At 39.5% G+C, this 23,247-nt stretch overlaps 1 protein-coding gene across 1 annotated transcript in view; it reads left to right on the plus strand.

Annotated features, from left to right (window-relative positions):
- Positions 1–17,333, plus strand: part of RAB10 (RAB10, member RAS oncogene family) — a 35,746-nt gene extending 18,413 nt beyond the window's left edge. Inside the window, exons 2-6 of the mRNA XM_026671553.2 lie at positions 6,100–6,160; positions 10,352–10,490; positions 11,728–11,817; positions 12,614–12,715; positions 15,120–17,333. Of these exons, the coding sequence (XP_026527338.1) occupies positions 6,100–6,160; positions 10,352–10,490; positions 11,728–11,817; positions 12,614–12,715; positions 15,120–15,203 (476 nt within the window). The 3' untranslated portion in view covers positions 15,204–17,333. The remainder of the gene's footprint in view (positions 1–6,099; positions 6,161–10,351; positions 10,491–11,727; positions 11,818–12,613; positions 12,716–15,119) is intronic.
- Positions 17,334–23,247: the final 5,914 nt, after the last annotated feature.

The following is a 23,247-nucleotide window of genomic DNA, read 5'->3' on the forward strand; positions in this document are numbered from 1 at the left end:
GGCCACGGTGGTCCAGGCAGAATGGCGTCTCCATCCATCCCTATTCGAGGAAGCGTCCAGAATATTCGGCCTTCCGGTGGTGGACCCTTTCGCCTCTCCGTCCAACACTCAGCTTCCACGGTTCTTCTCCCGGTATCCGTCTCACCGGTCGGAGAATCACAATGCCATGCTTGCCCATGGCCCCCAGGGCTCCTATATGCCTCCCCTCCGCTCCCGTTAGTTCCCAGAGTAATACAGAAACTCATTCAGGAGAGGGCAGACCTTTCTCCTGGTGGCTCCCTATTGGCCCAGGCGTCCGTGGTTTGCGGACCTCCGCTTTTTATCGGTAACGCCCCATGGAGGATCCCCGGATTGGGTCTCCCCTCTCAGGGGCCCTTCTGCATCCGGAGCCTCATGGCTCCAGTTAGCCGTCTGGAGGTTGAGCGGATCCGCCTGACTAGTGAGAAGCCCTCAGTCAAGTCATCGACACTATTTTGGCCGCCAGGCGACCTTCCACTACACGAATTTATGATGCCACTTGGAAGGGGTTCTGCAAGTGGTGTAGCGGGTCTCAGATTGATCCCCTCTCTCTCTCTGTGGCTCAGATCCTAGAATTCTTCAGGAAGGCCTTCGCAAGGGGCTCGCACCTAACACCCTGAGACTACAATTTTCTGCCCTCTCGACCGTGGTCTCCTGTGATAACTACGGTTCCCTTTCTCATCACCCCGAATTAGATCTTTCCTTAGGGCGCCACCAACCTGTGCCCTCCCACTGTTCACAGGTTCCCCACATGGGACCTCATCAAGGTCCTCGTTTATCTTACTCGCTCCCCGCTCGAGTCTTTGAGGATTCATCCCTTCAGTTTCTCACCTTTATGGTAGTTTTTTCTAGTAGCTATTACTTCTGCTCGCCGAGTTTCGAATTAGCAGCTCTGTCAGTCAGGAGCGATCTATGCGTGTTCCATGCAGACCGAGTGGTCCTTCGTCCCGGCCCCACCTTCCTACCAAAAGTCAACTCTCCCTTCCATAGGTCACAGGATCTGGTTCTACCAAACTTTTGCCCTAGGCCCTCCAGGGGCAGGGGGTCCTCTGGCACTCCCTAGATGTTAGAAGGGCCTTGCGTATATATATTAAGCGCACTCAATCCATGAGAAAGTCGGAATCCTCTTCCTATCCTTTCAACCCAGGTCACTGGGGCTTAGGGTTTCTCCTTCAACCATCAGTCGCTGCATCAGGGCCACCATTGCGAGGTACTACCTTTCCCATTCCCTGCCCGCTCCGGGTGGAATAACCGCCCATTCCACCAGAAGTGCAGCCACCTCGGCGGCCTGGGCCACGCAAGCCCCCATCGCTGACATTTGTCGGGCAGCCACCTGGACCTCTCCGTCCCCGTTTATCAGACATTATAAAATAGATACGTACGCCTCAGCGGAGGCCTCTTTGGCCGACGGGTCTTACAGAGGATCATCAGTGATCCGGAGGGGCCTTCGGGCCAGACGGAGTCCCACCCGTAGGACAGCCCAGCTTTGGTATGTCCCAGTCTCTGGATGCTCCGAGCGGCTCGAGGGAGAATGGGCGTTGGTTCTTACCTGATACGCCCTTCTCGGCGAGCCGCGAGGAGCATCCAGCCCCACCCTAATTTCTCCGTCTGGTGGGGACTCTTGCTTCAGCCAAGGAGCCAATAGTAGATTAGAAAGAATTAATAACCTCTCTTCTCGTTATCGCAAAAAACTGGGAGACGCTGCGCGATACCACGTGAGGGGCGGAGCGTTTCCTCATCTAAAGCTCAGCCTGCAAGAAGAGGACTCAGAAGCACATCCCAGTCTCTGGATGCTCCTCGCGGCTCGCCGAGAAGGGGCGTATCAGGTAAGAACCAACGCCCATTTTGGAAACAACCGCGTGGCCAATTGTGCAGGCTATCCCAGGAGACTGGTCTTGCCACTACTGCCACAACCCAGGGGAGAAGACCTGGGACAAGGACTGCTTCTAATTGCAGGATTCAGGAGGATTGAGCCATTAGCCTCTCCTCCCAAGGCAGTCTCAGGGCTCAAGCTACACAATGGCTGATTACTCAGCGAGGAGCCTAAGTGTGCTAAAGAATCCTCCAGGAAGGCTAGATCTGCAAGCAAGGATGCAGCAGATAAAATAAGGACAAAAGCCATCTACTCCAGAAAACCTACCAGGGCAGAAGAAAGGGATGCAAACAGTAGTCAAAAAGCCCTTGAAAAGCAGTTTTTCAGAGCTGAGAAGCAAGCTGTGCAGGAGAGATATTCCCCCTCCCTCCAGCCAGAGGCTAGCAGTTCCCGCCCTCAGCTATTGCAACAAGCCTTGCCTGCAATGCTTGGTCACCAGAGGGGGATAGTGAGCAAGTTTATCCACCCTCAGCAGGGGAAATTCAAACTGAGCTTTGCATATTTAGCCCCTGATCCTGCAGAGATCAAGTCAAGGGAGAGAAATAGAGTTCCAGAGGCCCACTGTTGCTGTCTTCACCCACCTGATCCAGTGGGACCTGGTTTATCTGAGGAGATTAAGACCCTCATAGCCCAGGCCATTTCCTATGGGGTGGCTCTACCCTGCAGAAGAGGAGCCATCCTCCCTCCTTGGGATCTGAGACTCCATTGCAGGCCAGGTTCCTATGGAAGCCCTCAGACACCAAAGAGAAGAATCTCCCACCCACTCTGTTAGAAGTAAGGCATCTGTGCTAGAGGAGGAAAATCAAAGAGAATAGGGGTTCTTGGAAGATGATCCCTGACCCTTCCCCATTACTGGACTCTTTAGCCCAGCCCTTTTTAAGTCCTTATTACATAAGGCCAGAACCACTGCTCAGATAGGCATAGAACCTTCCCCTTCAGCAGTGCCCCTTCAGCCTAAGTTAACTAAGAATCTCATATTAATATAAGTCATGAATGGACAAATTTGGCCTAGCTACCACCTTAAATCGTACCATTAAAATTTAGTAGTGAAATGGCCTGTTTTATTGCAATTTTTATTTTTGTTACAATATAGCATGGAAATAACAGCAGCAGACATTGAGGAGAAAAAAATGGCCTGGTTTCCACACTTAATCTTTCCCAGCCCCTCAATCTAGAATCTCACAATTTGGCTATGAATATAATCATTTATATTTTTACATGCATTCAAGTAATTTTAACAATGCTTGCAAATCAACATGGACATAATTTTTTTAAAAAATAATAGTAATGGAGCTGGGTTCAATCAGTGTAAATTATGTTTCTTCAAATCCAGTGATTGTAATATTTAAATTCTGCTATATGGTAAAAGAATATGTTGATGAAATATATGGGGAATTCTTAAGAGGCATTTTTAGCCCAGGGAAAAATCAGTTCTGTAGAAAGAAATATTAGACAATAATATAAACATCAGTTAAAATTACTTGATTGCTTTTCATTCCCTCCTCCCTCTACATTTTGTTTTGAAAATATAACGCAGTTTAAAATAAGAACATTTATAATAGAATGTCATAGGGAGGGGATGCATTCCAGAGAAGTAAGAGACAATTTTGTCTGAATATTTCCTGTGAAAGAAAAGGCTGAAAACAGCATCTCCCTAATAGTTCACAGATGCAGATAGTAGGGTCCTCGGTCTGGCAAAACTTTGTCAATAGGTGTTTTAAACAATTAAACTCAACTTGAAAGAATTCCCACATGTCGTTCTTGGTTTGGGGCCTGAAAACATGGTGGCATAACATTCAAACAGAGCGTGGCACTATAACAATGCTTCGTGTTTAATGTATAACAACCAGTATTTAAACAAAAACAAATCGGATATCAGAGACTCAATCCCTCCCCCAGTACCACCACCTCCTCCTCCTCCTCACCACCACCACCTCCTTCAGCTTCCTGACTTCTTGTTGTTCCAAAATAAGTTATTGTTGCTCCATGTTTCTGGTAGTAATTGACATACCAGCACATGGACCAGGCTGTGTGACTGTCTACATTCATAAACAGTGTTATCTGCTAACAGCCTCTACTTGAGCATATTGGTTTGACACTTAGGCACTCCAACCTTCAGCTTATTCAGGGCCCTCACAAGTAATATAAGGGAGGTCAGATCCTTCAGCCATATCCTCCTTTCCTTGATTAATGGTTTCCTTCCTCCATTTTTAAATTCTGATTTACTCTTGCGTACTCTCAAGAATGTTTGTTATCGCCATAAAGCTTTTCCTAGATCTGAATCAGCAAGCTTGTCCATTCAGAGGATGTTGAGGATCATTTTCTTGGCGTCTGCTGCTACTTCTCTCCTGATCACAGTTGGTGTAGGTTTGAGGCATCCTATCACTAAACATACTGCTTTGTATTGCTAGTGCTAAAACTAAGATTAAAATCATGTCGGACTTTGGTGTATTCAGACAATTGAATTGAACTTTATTTGGCCAGGTGTGATTCAAAACAAAAGGAATTTGTCTCTGGTACAGAATCATTCAGTGTACAGGCAAAACAAAATAAATAATAATGATAATGATAATAGGTGGGTGTGGAATGTTACATCAGATGGTTGAAGAAGAAAAAATGGCTTTGGGAGAATATCTGAAGGATAATGATGAAGATGCACTGAAGTTAGTATATCAGGAAGGCTTACTGATTCCTGAAAAGTTGTCGAAAATGAGAAGGTAAAGATCTTGGGACTTTCGAATACAGACGGATCATCATTTAGAACACAACATGCCAGATATCACAGTTGTCAAAAACCCAAAATGTACAATTTATTGATATTGCTGTACCAGGAGATGCCAGAGTTGAAGAAAAAGAACTGGAAAAATTCATGAAATATTGTGATCTGGCCATCGAAACTACATGATTATGGATGAGACATTTAACAGTGATACCCATTGTCATCGCTTGGTACTATGTGTAAGAACGTTATAAAATACATCAAGAAATTGCAATGTCCTGCAATAACACCAGCAGAACTGAAAAAAGCTGTGCTACTCAGAAAATCGTACATTTTAAGAAGATACTTGGTTGATACCTAGGATGCTGGCAGCAACCCGTATCAACTATCAGTGCCAGTCAATAATATATGTGATATATTTTTAAATGTTCAGTTGACTGAGTTTCATGTTTAATGAATAAAAAAGATGATGGTGATGATGATACCAATAAAAAGGAATAAAGAAGATAAGGATAAGTGATAATACTACAATCACACTAAAAGATAAAAGTTTCCGTGTCAGTCGTGTCCAAATCTAGGGCATGGTGCTCATCTCCTTTGCATAATTAGTTACATGTATTGTATACATACATAGTATTTAGAAATATACTCTACGTACATGTATTGTCCTGAAAATCTTAAACTAGCTTTTGGAAATACTTTTTTTTGGGGGGGGGGCGGGATGGGGGGGCACTGTAAGAAATTACATGTAATACTTCTATATTGTTGAAGCTGCAATGTCTTTGTACCTAAAGTAATACAAGTAGATAAATATAATCAGATGTTTTACAGCCAGCCTTTTGATGAAAAAGTGCTTCCGGTGACCTCTCACTGGAAGCACGTTTTCATAAAAAAAGATAGGCGGGCGCCAAGCGCTTTCAGTGAGCTTTTCCGGGTAGAAATGGCTTTTCACCCGAAAGCTCATCGCTAGCGCCGCCATCTTTTTGATGAAAAGCGTGCTTTTGGTGAGCTTTCTACCGGGAAAAGCTCACCGGAAGCACTTTTTCATGAAAAAGATGGCGGCCTTCAACAAGTCATGGACCGGTAGGAGTTGTTCCGCGGACCGATACTGGTCCGCGGACCGGTGGGGACCCCTGCCTAAAGTAATACAAGTAGGTAAATATAATCAGATGCTTTAAAAATTTTATTTTATGTTCCTAGCTTATATGATGTCCTAATTGCAACCGACTGTCATAATCTTATAAATCTGAGTGCACTATTGGGATTAAAACATGAAGAACAAAAAAGTAATTATAATGAAATGCACAAAGGAACAGTCCAAACACAGTCTTCCTGCGGCAGGGAAAACATTCAAAATACTCTTTTCTATAAAGTTATTTGATGTAATATTTATGTTTTTACTTCTCAGATATACTGTATTTGTGTGTGTTCTTTTTGTGGATATTTTCATGCTGCTTTGTTGACTTACTTGCTTTCTTTTACTTTGTAGGGATAGATTTCAAGATCAAAACAGTTGAATTGCAGGGAAAGAAGATAAAGCTACAGATATGGTAAGTGACTAATCAAACTTTTTGACATTCAAAATAATTGCTGTGATTTTTATTAGCTACATTTGGCTTGTCCAGTTAATATCTACCTAATCACAATACAACATTGTTTAACCATGATGATTCGCTTAATGATTACCTCAAAAAGAAGTCATAAAATCAGATCAGTCACATGCTGACAACAACCATAACTTTGGCCGTAATTCCAGGCTCAGTTATGGTCGTAATTTGAGGACTACCTGTATCATATGTACTAATGAAGTGACTACATTGCCTATAACACTGAATCCTCTCTCCTAGTCTTTTAATAATAATATTGATGGCTTTTTTTAATTCTGGAAATTTTTAATATTGTTTATTTTATGGTTTGTTCTTTTGTTGTTGTTGTTTTTTGGCGTACATCATCCAGAGATACAATATAAATTTTGTGAGATGGGCAGCTACATAAATATGAAGAAATAAATTAAAAATCCCTGATTTAAGATCCTCTGATCTTTTAAAAAAGAGAAGAATTGGTTTAGTCATTAATATAAAAAATGATGGCAGCTATAGAGATAAGAAAAACTGAATATTCTCAAAAGTCCTCTTCTCCCACAAATATATATAAAAGGGACATAAGCAATGGCTATGTATTTTGCAGCTAGCCATTCTAGAGAAATCACACTCAGTGCAAATTGAATGTTAATTATAATTTAATTAGATTTAATAACAAATAGCATTATAGTTCTAAGCGCTATTCTTTCAGTGGATTACAATTAGTCTTTGTTTAACAACACTAATTAGGACTGAATGTCTATGGAGATTCTCAGTCATCCAGGTCATGGTTGTCTGAAATGTGCTTTTTCAAGAGGCAACTGGACTTTCTGATTTTTCTCTGAAGACATTTCACTTCTCATCCAAGAAGCTTCTTCAGCTATGAGACCTGAAGAAGGTTCTTGGATAAGAAGCAAAATGCCTTCAAAGAAAAACCTGAAAGTCCAGTTGCCGCTTGAAAAAGCACCTTTGGGACTAATTGTGACTGAAAATTCTGTTAAGTAATGCAATCATAAATTGAAAAACCTTGTGACTGCGCCATTTGGCAATGGCAGTTCAATCGGCATTGTTAAATGAGAGCCATGCAGGTCTTTAAACAAGTACTTCACATGATCACAACTTCTAATTTCTTGCGGCTTCTCCATTGACTATGGGAAGCTGGCAGTGAAGTTATAATTGTACATCGAAATACACACACTGGTCATAACTGCTAATTCAATGCCATCACAAGTTCAAATGATTATCGAACAAGTGGTTGTTAAGGACCACGTCCACATCTCCTGTGAGAATAATAATGCCCCTTATATGTTCTATCTATTATCCAAACATATTCCAGAATATTGGGGACTCCTTTTTGATTTGGGAAGAAACAAATTTGGAGAAACAAAATAGGAACACAAAATTTTTATGTAATGTCAGTGCTAGCTCAGGGTTCTAAATTAGCTGAAGACCTTTGGGATAAATCTATTTCAGACCCTTGAAAAAAGTGAAGGTTGAGATTCTACTATATATGGATCAGACTGAAACCAAATATTTCTAGTTTTTAGGAATCTAATATACAGTAGTGAGTCAATGCAATATAAATGTTCACAATGGTAAACCCTCTGAATCACAAGCAGAAATGTCCCAAACAGGTGTTTTGGTCCAAATTTAAGTAATAAACTAGGACTTTGCTGATATAAGTGTGACGAAGATTCCATACCCAAGATTTCATTATCATATGAGCACTCCTTCTGGGTCAAGTTGCATTATACCCCACCCTGATATTTGCACTTTCATTAATCCATTTTCATCCTGTAAATTAAACAATTTATAATTCATGAGAAGATACTTTTTAAAGAATAACACAGAAAATGTTGTTAGGATCTCTCCTCTACACAGTACTTGATCCTCCAGAACTTTGTTCTTATTTTATTCTTTGTTCTGGTTTTAATTATATGCTTTTTATATGGTTTTATTGTTTGTATCTATAAACCACTCAGAGTTACTTGGATATGATATGGAAGTTGTCTAAATTTAATGTAGACAGACAGACAGACAGACAGACAGACAGACACAGACAAGCGAGTAGGGGGAATATTGTGAAAAGTTGTGTTTGAATATCTAAATTTGTAAGATCACCATAGAATACAATAGCTACATTTTGCTTTCAAGATTGAAAATAGTGTAGTATTAAGTAGAAGGGAATTACTATAATTGTATATCTGGTGTTTCTTAAGTCTTGTTCTTATGTGTTACTATAAGATAAAAATGAAAGTAAAATCCTTTAATATTAAATCCATAGTTGATGTTGGAGGTTTAAGAGAGGGTACAGCTCATCAGCGTTTAAACAACTACAATTGGCTTTGGAGGATAGTACTGATCAATTTTTATTTATTTATTAGATTTGTGTGCTGCCCATCTTGTCTAGAGGCAACAATTTTAGGACCAAAGCAGATACGGAGTGCACATTTAATGTATTTCTCCTTTTAGTCTTGAGGGTGGCCTTACCTCAGAATCTCTTTGGATGCAAAGCTCCATTCTCTATGGAAAGTTCCAAGAAATGGGTGGATACGTTCATACCTTAAAATGAACCATAGTGTGGTTTGTTGATATCAGCTTAACATATTTTCATTGTAGTAGTTGTAAATGCTAGTAATTAATAGCTTAGAGTGTTGCATGAATTCAGTTGATAAGCCATTAAACAATGGTTAATTGCTTAGAGCAGGGGTGTCAAACTCACAGCCAGATGGGCCGGATGTGTCACGTGCTGGCCCTGCCCGCCTGGTTTAGCGAAGGGAAAAAAAGTCCCGATACGTCACATGATGATGCGAGTTTGACACCTCTGGTTTAGAGTGAACTCTTTCTTTAACTTTAGAGACGTATGTGCAAAGGGGAAAAAACTCTCACTACATACTTATTCCAGCTGATGTTACTTATTCAAAGACCTTTTCTTTAAATTTAATTGTATTTTATTTCTCTTTAAATTTTTAAGATACAAAATAAGAAGGTTTGTGATAGGAGGAATGTTTGACAAAAGTTGTTTTTAGGAAAATATACGCTATTTGCATAAAGGTCTATTAGTTAAATTTACAGGTAGTTCCTTGCTTAATAACAGTCATTGGGACTGGCATTTGGATTAGTTTTTGTTAAACCTGTATTCCATCTTTCTCCTTGAAGCTTAAGGCAGTCTATAACCTACTTCATCCTCCAAGTTTCCTTCATAATTTTCCTCCCAGAGCAATCTAAATGATTGAGCTGAGACTAGCCCAAACTAATTGAGTGAGTTTCCATGGTACTGCATTGGTTCTCTAGAGCAGGGGTCCCCAACCACCGGTCCGTGGACCGGTCCCGGTCCGCGGAACAAGTCCTACCGGGCCGCTGGCTTGCTGGGCGCCGCAATCTTTTTTTGATGAAAAAGTGCTTCGGTGAGCTTTTCCAGGTAGAAAGCTCATCGGAAGCACGTTTTCATCAAAAAGATGGCGGCGTAGCGCTCGTGAGCTTTTCCGGGTAGAAAGCCATTTCTACCCAGAAAAGCTCATCGAGCATGGCGCCGCCATCTTTTTGATGAAAAAGTGCTTCCGGTGAGGTCACCGGAAGCACTTTTTCATCAAAAGATGGCGGCGCCCAGCTGATGCCGGTACCGGGCCGCGGCGCCCAGCTGATGCCGGTACCGGGCCGCGGTGTAAAAAAGGTTGGGGATCACTGCTCTAGAGTACAGTTTCAATGAATTGTACTTACTTGCCTTGTTTGTTTGTTTGTTTGTTTGTTTAGCTGGCCATCTCACCTCAGGCCAATACCGATAAAAGAAACAGATTTGACATATGGAACAAAATGTTAACAGAGCATTGACATTTATTTTTAAATAGTTATGAAGACACACTTCCAATAATTCTGGAATTCTCATGATTGTAAATTAATCATCTTGCTCTTCCTTTATTAAAATTAGTGGCCAGCACAATTTGTGATATCTAAACTAGGTAGAGAGCATAAGCTAATTTAAATGTCACTTCATTCCTTTTTAAAAAGGGAAAACATTACTTGGAATTGTAGAAAAACTTTCTAGATAGTTTTCAAGATAATTCGCTTCAGTGCAAGAAAGACTACCTTGTATTTCAGCGAATAGCAATAATGTTTTTGCATTTATACAATCTTATTGTATTTCATTGCTTTTCTTTACAGGGACACAGCAGGACAAGAGCGATTCCATACCATCACCACCTCCTACTACAGAGGTGCCATGGGAATCATGCTAGTGTATGATATCACCAATGCCAAAAGCTTTGAAAACATCAGCAAATGGCTTAGAAACATAGATGAGGTAAGCAGTTTAGTGTGGGTTGGTGCAAAAATAGTGCTTGCAAAGAGATTAACTAAATACCTTTTCATTCTTGACTTTGCATCTTTTGGGGGGGAGAAATGTGGTCCTGATGTGTTTAGATAGATGCCTGCTTATTACAGAAGAATTGAAAAGAATTTGACACTATACATGATCCCAGAGGATTTAAATGCCATCTGGCTAAAATTTGAGTATTTATACAGAATGTGTCAGCATTATTTTGTTGTTGCTTTTTACAGACTTTAGATATGTAAGAATTAATTATATCATGTATGGTACTTAATTCATTCATATGCCATTTTGTTTCTCAAGATAACTAACTTTAAGATACTAAAACAGTCAAATCAAGAGGAAATGGGAATAAGGGGGATGTTGCCATAATCAGGTATGGAAGGGTAAAGAAAATAATTTTTTCAATCTATCATAGGCCAATCTTGGTTCTGAAAAGATATTAGGCATAATAGTATCCTTTGAGACAATCTTGCTTTTGGGAGTGAATAATCTAACATTTTCCTCATACGTATTACATACTAGTAAATTTTCAGGTTGGACTTTTGGAGATTTTGCATCATAAATCAAAAATGATGGCCAAGACTTGAGCAATTATTATCTCAAAGCAACGTGGGATAAATGGGGAATGATTTTGTAGACTAAGACAATCATGATTAATAGCTTGTAACTGTTAAGGGGGTGCTGATGGGACTATCTTTTAGAACTGTGTTTTGGCAGGATAAACTTTATTTATAATAAACCAAGTGAACTATCCAGCCAAAATATAGTACATCTTTTAGCCTGATGCAGATGCAGTTAAGATAAAATATCCTATCCAATCACCTCCAAGTCACACTTGTTTCCCAGTTCGTATTAATTTATTATATCATGGATTTCACCAATTCTAGATGTGTTTTGGACTATACAGGATCACAGTAAAATTGTCCCCAAAAAAGAGTATAATCTGAAGTATATCCATCTTGGCAAAGTGTCTATATAACTTTAGTGTATATTATTATATTCTTTATAATTGAGAGTACCATTATTTTCTGATTTTTATCTTTAGATTTAATTACCTATTTTATTTAAATTAACAACCACCCAAGCCCCAAAAATGAAAAGGAAGGGGTTGTAAATTTCACTCATGCCCTCTGAGCTTAAATTTCATAGGCTGGTTAATAGAATGCTGTACAGAAATACAAAATATCATTCTCTGATTGCACCCTAGCATGCTAACGAAGATGTGGAGAGAATGCTTTTAGGAAACAAATGTGATATGGATGACAAAAGAGTGGTACCTAAAGCAAAAGGTGAACAGGTGAGTACCACATCAGTAATTTTCTGCATTGATAGTACAGATAATAGAGGAATGTAAAAGTTTCCTTTAGGCCAATTGTCAGCATTCTTTTGGTGTCTAAAAGATATTGGGGTGTTTAGTGAGGCTGAATCCTGCTAAATTAATGTGATCATATTATTTGTTTTAATAGGGCTGGGTATAGGGTTAATTGTAATGTATTTATCTTAAAAGTTAACATTACCATTTTATGCATTGCTTGCTTTATAAGAAACTGCTGTAATTTTTTAGCAATCAATGGTCTGAATATTTTAAAACTTCTAACCGATAAAAAATGTCACAATATGAGATACTTTACAGTCCTGTTGCATTTATTGCTGGAGGGTTTCCTCCAATTTGGAACGTTGGTTTGATTTTTAAAGCTCTGAAATATGGTGTTCTTCTGTATAAAATTTTATAAATGACTGAGTAAAAGTCTGTTTTCTCAGAATCTTTATATTCCTGTGAGAACATTCCTGAGATCTTTATATTCCTGTGAGAACATAATCTATTATTTAACTAGCATTTTGAATTGTAAATATACGAATTATGTTTTGCTAAAATGTTTTTAAAATATGTTATTTTGTTACATATGCTTTGGGACAGACCCAGAAGTTCTGCTAATATTGGAAATCATCTTTTAATGTGTTTGGATTAGGATTGTTTTTTAAAAAGTGTGCTTTTGAAAGTATGTCTGAGCAAATTCACACTTGCTGATGTGTAGCATTTTCCAGAAGCATTTGTAACAAGCCTAACAGTTTTTTTCCCTCTTTTGGCCTAGATTGCAAGGGAGCATGGTATTAGGTTTTTCGAAACTAGTGCAAAAGCAAATATAAACATTGAGAAGGCATTCCTCACGTTAGCAGAAGACATTCTTCGAAAGGTAACTGCAATCTTTAGCAGAAAATAACAGATAACAGATAATCAGAGTTGGAAGGGACCTTGTAGGTCATCTAGTCCAACCCCCCCGCCCAAGTGGGAGACCCTACACCATTTCTGACAAATGGCAGTCCAATCTCTTCTTGAAAGTCTCAAGTGATGGCTCTCCCACAACTTCCGAGGGCAAGCTGTTCCATTGGTTGACTGTTCTCACTGTCAGAAAGTTTCTCCTTAAATGGGGTAGCAGGAACATTAAAACACTGAATATGGCTTGAGATCCTGACTTAATAGTAGTATCAGTCTCTCTTGCCCATAGCTACCATGCACACTAGAATCTCATTGGTAAAACTTGAAGAGCAAGGGAAACCATGTCTGCATTCTGGGAAGAGTTTGAGCCCATTACTCTAAAAGGAGTGACCAAGTCATTGGGGCTATGAATTTTGCCGAAAAAGTTACGAAAAAGTTTGTGAACCCTTCGCAATTCTCAATGTTTCTGCATAAATATGACCTAAAACATGATCTGATTATCCCCACAAGTCCTAAAACTAAATAAAGAAAAGCTAATTAAACAAATGAGTAAAAAACATACAGTACATGTTCATTTATTTATTAAAGTGCAGGCATGGTTTTTCATAAAAGCTTTGGAATAATGTGTTAGCTGAACCCAAGAAAGTTGTCTGTTAGATATGAAGTTGTCTTTAGGGGGCACCAGGAATTTCTGTGTTGGTTTTATCCTTTTTGTTTTGTTGTTGTTTGTAAGCCACCAGGATTATAATACACAAGGTTAACCATATTAAAGTTTAACATTTACTTTATGTTATTTAACAAATTTATATAACTCCCCATCTCACGGATGATGACTTTGGGCAGTATACCAGTGGTGGGATTCAAATATTTTTACCACCGTTTCAGTGGGTGTGGCTTGGTGGGCACGCTTTGCGCACGTGCTAAACACACACGTTGCTCAGGCGCAGAGGCATTCTAACTCACCTCCTGCAAACGTGCACTCTCCCGGTCGGTTCAGCAGCTGCTGCGCAGCACTCTTTTGTGCTGTGCAAAGCAGCTGCGCTTCAAATTCACAGGATAAAGGTGAGTATGGGAGCCCGGGCGGGCAGGTGGGCCCAACAGCAAAGTGGCAGAGAGAACTGATTCAGTCTCCGCTGCTCGTCACCGCTACCGGCTTGGCAGAACCAGGCTGAAACGGTAGAATACCACCACTGCAGTATACACATAATGACAAAAACCTAAAACTCAAATGTACATTATGCACATTAAAAAACAAAGTCTGACATTGCAGGACTGTACATTTGACTGTACAGACACTTTGTAGGTTCACCATGGGATGCTCTTCCAAGGTTGATGAAAGAATCAAATTTTAAGGGCTTTCCAGAAGGCCAGCAGAGATGGGGCTAACTCACCACAGGACTGGGTTAAATAATGTTCTAGAGCAAGGGTCTTCAAACTCGGCAAGTTTAAGACTTGTGGACTTTAACTCCCAGAATTCCTGAGCTAACAGGACTGGAGGAGGAATTCTGGGAGTTGAAGTCCACAAGTCTTAAAGCTGTCAAGTTTGAAGACCCCTGTTCTAGAGGGCAGAAGTGACACCATTATTGTGCTGTCTGGTGGAGCTCCTTAGTAGACAGCACCCATAGCATATCCCCGTTAAAATATGTAAAATGTAATTGCAAAGAGATAGTTCCTCAAATAACCTGGTATAATCTACATAAATAAATTATTTACGTGTATGTAATGACACTATTCCTCCAATATACACTAACTTCAGAGCTGGGGTGATACACAACAGATACAAAATAATGGCATTTTCCTACGTCCCATAAAAATTAGAGTGTAGCTGAATACTAATTATTTCAGTAAAGTTATCTTTGTCTGGTTTTTATGTACCTAAAAACTTAAATTTCCGTTAATTTTTTTTTGCTTGATTACTACAGGTAGTCCTCGACTTATGACCACAATTGGGCCCAAATCTTCTGTTGTTAAGTGAGACATTTGTTAAATGAGTTTTGTCTCATTTTGCAACCTGTCTTGCCGCAGTTGTTAAGTGAATCACTGCAGTTGGTAAGTTAGTAGCCCAGTTAAAGTCAATCTGGCTTCCCCATTGACTTTGCTTGTCAAAAGGACCACATGACCGTGGGACACAGCAATGGTCCTAAGTATGAACCAGTTGCCAAGCATCTGAATTTTGATCATGGGGATGCTTCAAAGGTGATAACTGTGAAGAATGGTCATAAGTCACTTTCTTCAGTGCCATTGTGTAAGTTTGAATGGTCACTAAATGAACTGTTGTAAGTTGAGGACAACCTGCACTAATGGTGGATTCAGCTTCGTTGCTCTGCTGAACAGTGAATTGTGAAATTTGGCTTAACTCTTACATTGCTTCTTTATTGCAGACCCCTGTAAAAGAGCCCAACAGTGAAAATGTAGATATCAGCAGTGGAGGTGGTGTGACAGGCTGGAAGACCAAGTGCTGCTGAATGTGTTCCTCTCACCAAGCACCACCCATCACCCCTCCTCTTCTTGCTGTGGAATAAACCACTTTGCCCATTTTTAACCTTAAATATTTTTCTCCTCATCTTAACATGGCTCCACCTTTTCTTTGTTCTTCTGTTAGGGAGAGCTCACTGACTATAATTTTCTTGAAACAAACTGTATTAAAATCATGTCTGACGTTATTTTTAATGTACCAGCTGAACTCAATGCCACACGCTGGTTGTATTATAGCCCAGTCTTAACATTAAAATGTAGAGCGACCATTTCAGCTCCAGTCTGCAAACTGTAGAAGAATAAAACCTAGCATTAACAGTTTATTTTGTACAACAGTGGGGTTTTATTATGAACCCCGTGCTTAAGTCACCATATTTGCATCAGCAAAAAACTCATTCGCCTTGAGTATGTAAATGGGATTTATTTTGTCCTGTGCCTTATGTGGAAAGGAACTTTAGTTCTTCCCCTCCCCACTTTTTTTTATGTTCTGGTGGAAGCAAGACAGAAGATCAAATTCTACTGTGGTGACTTTACTGTGATTGATGTAGAGGATTGAGGACAAAGGGGTTAGAGCAAGCTATTCCAACCTGCTTGATGTCTCTTTTCCTGTTGGTTTAAATTCTGACCAGTTCCTGCTGCCATTTTTTTTCTCTTTAGCAGTCCCCCTCCCCCCCCCTTTTTTTTGCCTGCATGCCGGTTTTATTTTTTATATATATATATATAGCGTGAAGTGTTAAAGAGATGGCAATACAGTATGATTGCCAAATTTAATTCGAAGTACAGATCACAAATCTAGCTTTCTGAGGTAAAACGTGAAGTATCTACTAACCTTTGTCTAGCAGCTGTCAGACCAATTACTATTTCTCCCTTCCTTCCTGCATAGTTGTTGGGGTTTATGATATGGAAGAATTAATTGCATGCACTAGTTTTCTATGGAGGATGATGTGGCTGTCTTCAATCTTTGTGTATGTGGTTCCCAAATCTACAGCCATTCATAAAGAATTTGGTTTTCTTTGCTGCTCCAGGCAGGTGACTCAGTAGCCTAGTCAATATTTAAAGTGTGGGTGGGGTGGGGGGGGGGGGGAGAAAGAGGGAAAGTAAGTTTGAATGATCACACCCCTAGAATGTTTTCCTTCTGTGTTAAGTTCTTCACAATAAAAAAATCCCTTGTTTACAACTCTGGGCAATTGTAACTTCTTTCAACAAATACTGAAGAATATTAAGCATAAATGCCACTTTAAATTTTCTATTTAAGGAAGCAAGTGTGCTTTGCTTTTGGGGACCACACAGGAACGGGCCTTGCTTTTCTGATTTTCTGATTTGCCCCTCATTCTAGATCTGCTAGAAATGTCATTTAGACACCTATATTTAAACAACAGAGAGGTGTTGTTCAGTTTTGAAAATACTGGGAACAGGGGTCAAGGGCTTGTATCTTGAGGCTCATGTTGAATTTGGGTGCCTTGCTGAGTCATTCTTTTCACCACTTGGCCTGTTTGTAAAAGGGTTTCCTGGCAAACTTCTCTTCCTCTTCCCCTCCTTCATGTAGTCTCAGATACAAGCTTGAGACTGAGCCTTTTTGCACTTGTTTTTAGAGAAATTTCCTCTACTAATTAAATCAGCTGATGAAGCTGACTAGTTTTAATAAAATGAAAGTGTTTGGAACTCTAGTGATCTGGTTTCATAATTTCCTGTCTCCTTTCCCTTATGCTTGGGAATTGATTCCTATCCTGTTTGTTAATCAATCCGAGGTGAGTGGCTGTTAAAGTTAAAGGCAGAAACCAGGGACTTGAGGGGACAAATCAATGCAGTTCTGTTCCTCACATTGATGTATTGATTAGTGTTGTAAATAGAAATTGTTACCTTTTTCAGATCTGCACTTTCTAACATTATCAAAAAGGGAATATAGAGCGTGCATAATTTTTTGTATAATCTTTGTTTAAAATGTGTGCTTTTTATTTGCTTCCTTGGGCTTGGCCCTCCTGTATGAGTCTCTTTAAGAACCTTTGTAAAAGCTGTGTTCATTAAGCACCAGGTAGTTAATCAAAACAGTCCACTCTCTGGTACTACTAGATGAAAAATCATACTCTACTTAACAAGTTAAATAAACTGAAATATTTCTAGCTGGTCTATTTCTGTTCATATTGATAATGTGATTTGGTTTTTATTTTCTAAGTCCCATCACTTATATAATAGTGGGCAAAATAAAACCATTGCTGGGTGTGCCTTTTTCTTGCTAGAAGGGCTAAAGTACTAGGGGAAAAAACTGTTATGCAATTCTGAAAAGGATTTGTTTTAAATTTCATTGCTAAAAATACAAAGTCTGGCTCTCCTTTTGTTTAGTCATGTCAGAAAGACTTACTTGAGTCACATTTGACTTGAGATAGTTAACTGAATATATACATGAAGTTTTCTTAACAAGAGCATGAAAATAATTTGCTCGTCCCAGAGTTTGAGACTAAATGTGGAAAAGACATAGCATCTTAAGGACAATTGGTAACTAAAATAAAATATCTTAAATTTGATCTCTTGTGTTGTGGGAACGTGGTTGGGAGGGTTAATTGAAAGTTAATTAACTCAAGCAGGTGGCAGTCGTGGCCAGGAGGGCCTTTGTGCAACTACGAGTTGTGCACCAGTTACACCCTTTCCTGGACCAACAGTCCCTACTCAGTCACTCAGGCCCTAGTCACTTCCCATCTTGATTATTGCAATGCGCTCTACATGGGGCTGCCCTTGAAGAACATCCGGAAGCTCCAGTTCGTGCAAAATGCAGCGGCCTGCATGGTTTTGTGCAGTTCCCGGTGTGCACATGTATCACCTCTCCTATGGAAGCTGCATTGGTTGCCAATTTGCTTCCGGGTATAATTCAAGGTGCTGGTTGACACTTATAAAGCCTTTCATGGCTTGGGATCACATTATCTGAGGGACTGTCTCTTGCTGGTCACATCTACCCGACCCATCAGAGTAGGGAGGCAGGGAATGCTGCAGGTCCCATCCCTGAGGGAGACACACCTAGTGGGACCCAGAAGAAGGGCCTTCTCCATGGTAGTTCCCTCTCTCTGGAATATCATTCTCCCAAAGATTAGAATGGCCCCCTCTCTAATACTCTTCCGGAAGGCACTGAAGATCTGGTTCTGCTAGCAGGCCTGGAGCCCATCAGATGACTCATGTAATCTGCTGTTGTCGTGGCGGGGGAGTGGGAGTTGGGGTGGGTGATTTTTTATTTTTTTTCCAGATTTTTTTCTATTGTACTTTATTAATTTATTTGATTCTTTTTGTTAATTTTTATTTTTTTGTTTTAAATATGGTTTTACATTCTATAAGCTGCCTTGAATCGCCATGAGTGAATAGGCAGCAATATGAATTAAATAAATAATCCTCCCAGCTTTTAGATATACATCTAAGGTAATTTTCTAGTGTAAATGGAAAGACTGGAACAAATGTGTTTGTTCTGCTCCTGATTTTCTGTTATGTGCAGTGGGACAAGAGGCTGCTTAGCTTTCTTCACTTTATCAATGATAAATCCAAAATTCCTCTCAATTTGCTCAGTCAGCTGGTGTTAAAGAGTGATGGATAGCTATACCAACAATTGCTAAGCATGTAATGAGAACAAGATACTGCAATAGCTTCTTAGATGAGAAAGGATTAACTAAAACTTGGAAAGGGTGATAATAATGGATGCAAGGGTTATGGATAACAGGGAAAACAAGATTGAATAAAGTTCTGTTAAGATGGTCTCTAAAACACAATGGCTAAGGGAACATACATTGAACCTTTTGATATCTCCACATTTACTTGTAGTATCTGCTTGGAGATTTCACACCTGGCTCTAAGCACAATTTTTTTCTATTTCTAGTACTTCCACAGAGATAGTCTTCATACAAAGCGGTAACAGTTTTTAAAATGCTAGTATCTCCCAGCAAGCACTGGATAGCTACCTTCTATCAAGACTTTGAATAGACCTTCACTTCCATTTCTATTGCTTCATTCTACAACTTAACATCTTTCTTGCCTTGTATCTGTTTATTATACATATATTTATGAATATCAGTTCATAAATAGTTCTATCCCAGTCATTGGTGGCAGCTCTCTGGATTCTCAAGCAGAAACATAGAATGAGTCTGATTTTTCCCATGACCTCCCTCAGTAATTTACTTGGAAGATTGCAACAGTTGAGGTTTTCTGTGTGAAGAGCAGTAGCTTTCTTCTGCTACTTGGTGTTCTTTTTGTTCTCATTTTTTCCTTTTGTGAAAGGAAAGTTCATTCTCCAAGTTCGTTTTCTGTAACGCCATGATCTCAGGTATATTTACTTGGAAGTAACAGGTTGGCCTCAAACAGAATTACTGAGGGATATTCTTAAACTTAGCAGAATTCACTTTAACAGCAGAGGGTGCTGCTCTTCCATTTGAGAAGAGACCAAGAGTCCCATTTTGCTTGAATCCAGCCATAAGGCCATGTGCTCTGCAGTTATATATTACTCTCCTGATTAAAACTAACTACAAATTTGCTATGAGAATTTTGTAATTTGATTCCCTATTTTCTTACAGATAAAAGAAGATACTAAATAAGCCCTTTTAGCAGTTTATTCCATTCTAGAAAATCTAAATAAATTTCAAAGAATTGCAGTTTATTCTAACGACATTGTACAACCCTTCCAAAATTCAGAGAAGGGCTAAAGGAAGAGGAAACTATTTAAAATAACATGGTTAACATAAAGCTACTATTCTGCAGTATAAATTCCAGTTCTTGCAATTGCTTAATTTGCTAGCTGGCACACAAACTATTCAATGTAGTTTGCTTATACACACTAATTGGAAAATCATTCCAAAAGAGACTGAATGTAAAAAGCTCTGCAAAACTGCCAGTCTTGCAAAGTTTATGGAGATACTAGTTTTAATTTATAAATAATACTGATTCAATTTTTAGATTGCACTGTATCAGATTGTTTTAACTATTGTTAGTTTAATCCTATAAGACTGGATTACATACAAAGCTACACTATAAACCATGTTACAACCTTACTATATGGGGTTCATATACTACACCAGAGGTCCCCAGCCCCTGATCCTTGGACCGGCACCAATTCTTGGCGTGCAGAAACCAGGCCGCACAAACAAGCGAAGCCCCATCTGTGGGATGCAGGCAGCACATGAAACTATGCCCCCTCCGGTCTACAGAAAAACCTCTACATGGAACCAGCCCTGGTGCCTCAAAAGGTTGGGGGCTGCTGTACTATACCATTAGTTGTGGGGCTCTTTGCCTAGACCAGATTGGTCTTCACATTCTCATTTGTAATCTCTCCATTTTTATTCTTTGCAATCCAATGGAATGTTGGAAACAAATTGCATAAAGGAATTAAAGACACTCTTCAGAAAAGAACCAAATGGGACTAAATATAGTGTGGGAGGAGAAGCTGACAAAAGAAACAGCAGTTTCAGAAGAACTAGATGTCACTGAAGGCTGTTGAGAAAATGATTACTGAAATTCACCCAGTGCAACTTTAGAAGTCAGATGGTTCTTCAGTGGCTTGGAATTTGCTCTACTTAGTTAACCCAGAGTTGATCTACTGTAGGGAATTTGGTGAGGATTCCTGAAGTCATGTCCTTGTTCCATCCTGCAATGGTATTTTAGAAATCAGGGGATCTTCTCTCAAAGGCATATTCCTGGAAGATCGGATCAATCTCCCTCCTTTCTGTCTGTCCATCCGCCATGTCTTTGATAATGTCAAGGACATTTTACTTTTCTAAGATCACATTGTCTTTTAAATGGAGCCAGATAACGGTGCTGCAGAGAATAGTTAGTGTAGTTTTCTATTTCTCCTGAGCAGTCAACGCTTAAGGGGGCTTTTCAGTGTAAATAGTTGACTGTTAAAGCCCTCTTTTTTAAAAAAAGAAATGCAAACTGTACAGAATAAATGTTTCATAACAATGATTCTCAAATGCATTAATAAGTCAAGCTGCTGGATCTACCAAGACGTAAGTTAATTCCAAAGAGGAACATGTACCTGTTTTCCCAGAGTATGGATAAGGGTTCTTCATGATCATGTTTTTGAGTCAGCAGAAAAGTATGTCAAAATAAATTGCACTATCCCACAACTGAGCTTTATTGCACCTTGGCAGCATGATCGGGCAATGCTGCTGTGCTTGGAAGCTATGATACAGGACAGCTTCAGGGCAGTGATTGAGCAATTCCTAGCTTCCTTTCTCCTCCCGTCTGGCTTCACCTACCAAAGGGGAAAAAATAACCACCTTATTACTGCAGATAAAATATGATTCTTTGCTCCTTTAGCTTCTTCCCATGCTCCTCAGATGCACAGTCATCTGGAATTTTAAGCCATTTTACAGCACAACTACTACATACAATACTAGGTTCGTTCCATAATGGGCTGGGGATAAGATAAGAGGCATTATAGGGTCATGTCCCTTAAAATTAATGCTTCAGCTAGGAAATGGGGATGAATCCCAGCATAATTATGCTTCAGCTAGGAAATGGGGATGAATCCCAGCATAATTTCCCTTATTTTTCTGCAATAATTAGTATGATTAGTGGGACATTCCAAACCTTTGTTCCATAATTGTAGTTTACCGACCTAATACAATAATTCTCTAAAAATGACTAAAAAGTCCTGTAAATTTAGAATAAAAATATTTTCCAATAATCACAATTTAGGAATTTCAAACAATGTGCCAGGTTCAAACTGTATGTTAAATGCTGCTTTTATTGAATATATTTCTATTCAGCTACTTAATTAGTCCAAATTCTTGCAATAAATATGATTTAAAAACTTTTCAAATATATCACTTATTGTCCAACAATTCTGGAGAAAAATCCTGCAATTGTCAACCTCATCTTATTCTAGGTAAAGGTTTCTTCTGTCCAATTGTTTCCTACTCTAGGAAACTGTTTTCATCTCTGTTTCTTAGCTGAGGAAGTCAGCATTGTCTGAAGACATTTCTGTGGTTATGTGACCAGCATGATGAGGCATATAGAAAGTTACATTCCCACCAAAGTGGTGTCTATTTGTCTACTCATATTTGCATAATTTGAAACTGCTAGATGGGCAGGAGCTGTGGAAGTAATTGGAGCTCACCCCGTCATGCAGGGTCTTGAATCTGGGCTGTCGTTTTTCAAGCCGACAAGCTCAGTGTCTAACTGCTGGGCCATCCCACCCCCTCCACCTTAGTCCAATGTCTCAATATTTCATGAAAATGAAAAAATTTAAACTTCCAGCCCCAAACCACCTGATTAATGCCGGGGAGATAATAGAAATTCCCTACTGATATCAAAAGGTCAAATAAGAAAATTGCTTTTGAAATTAGTTACATTAAAGTAGATGTCAAAACATGTAAACAATGATGAAGTTGGAATTAGGAATATTAAACTCACATCTTCTTAAAAAACTTACCATTTAGATAATGAAAATCTAAGTTATTTCATGTGGGATTCCTTTAAGCATGGCAACCATGGATCTATCCCAAATTATTAAAGACCCAACACACCAGCAGTCGCATTTTGGATCTGTTTTTAATCCCAGAACAGCTGCAACATGGTCTGGCTTTGAAATATAATTGGTTCACAGAGAAGACAGATCACTCTCCGTTGACTTCCCACTTGCTCCATATCACCTCATCCTTTAGGGAGATAGACCTATTTGATTGGTTGACCTCAAGTGACTTGTGAACCCTATGAGGTTTCGGGGAAAACTTGGAATTTTTCCTGATTTACCAGAACATTCTGATGGACAATTCAGCTGAATCCTTAGATACAGTGTCAAGGTTGGGTGGCTCTGGGAAGAACAGGCTCAGATTAAATCTTGACAAAATCAAATTTCTGTGAATATTTGGGCCCACTGACTGAGGAACATTTGTTTTTAGTCTAGCATAGGGTTGCCCATCCCCATTCACAATTGGTGCACAATGGGCTCACAGCTCTGGCTCAAAGAAAAGATTGTCAAAGTGGTCAAGAGGACCTTTGCAGAGTATCATCTGAAGTGCCAGTTGTCTCTGTTTCTAAATTGAGAGGGACTTCAGATGGCCA

This window comes from Notechis scutatus, chromosome 1, assembly GCF_049901735.1.
Source record: "Notechis scutatus isolate UNSWTSFEM ecotype Mainland chromosome 1, rNotScu1.2, whole genome shotgun sequence".
In the NCBI taxonomy this organism is placed as follows: domain Eukaryota; kingdom Metazoa; phylum Chordata; class Lepidosauria; order Squamata; family Elapidae; genus Notechis; species Notechis scutatus.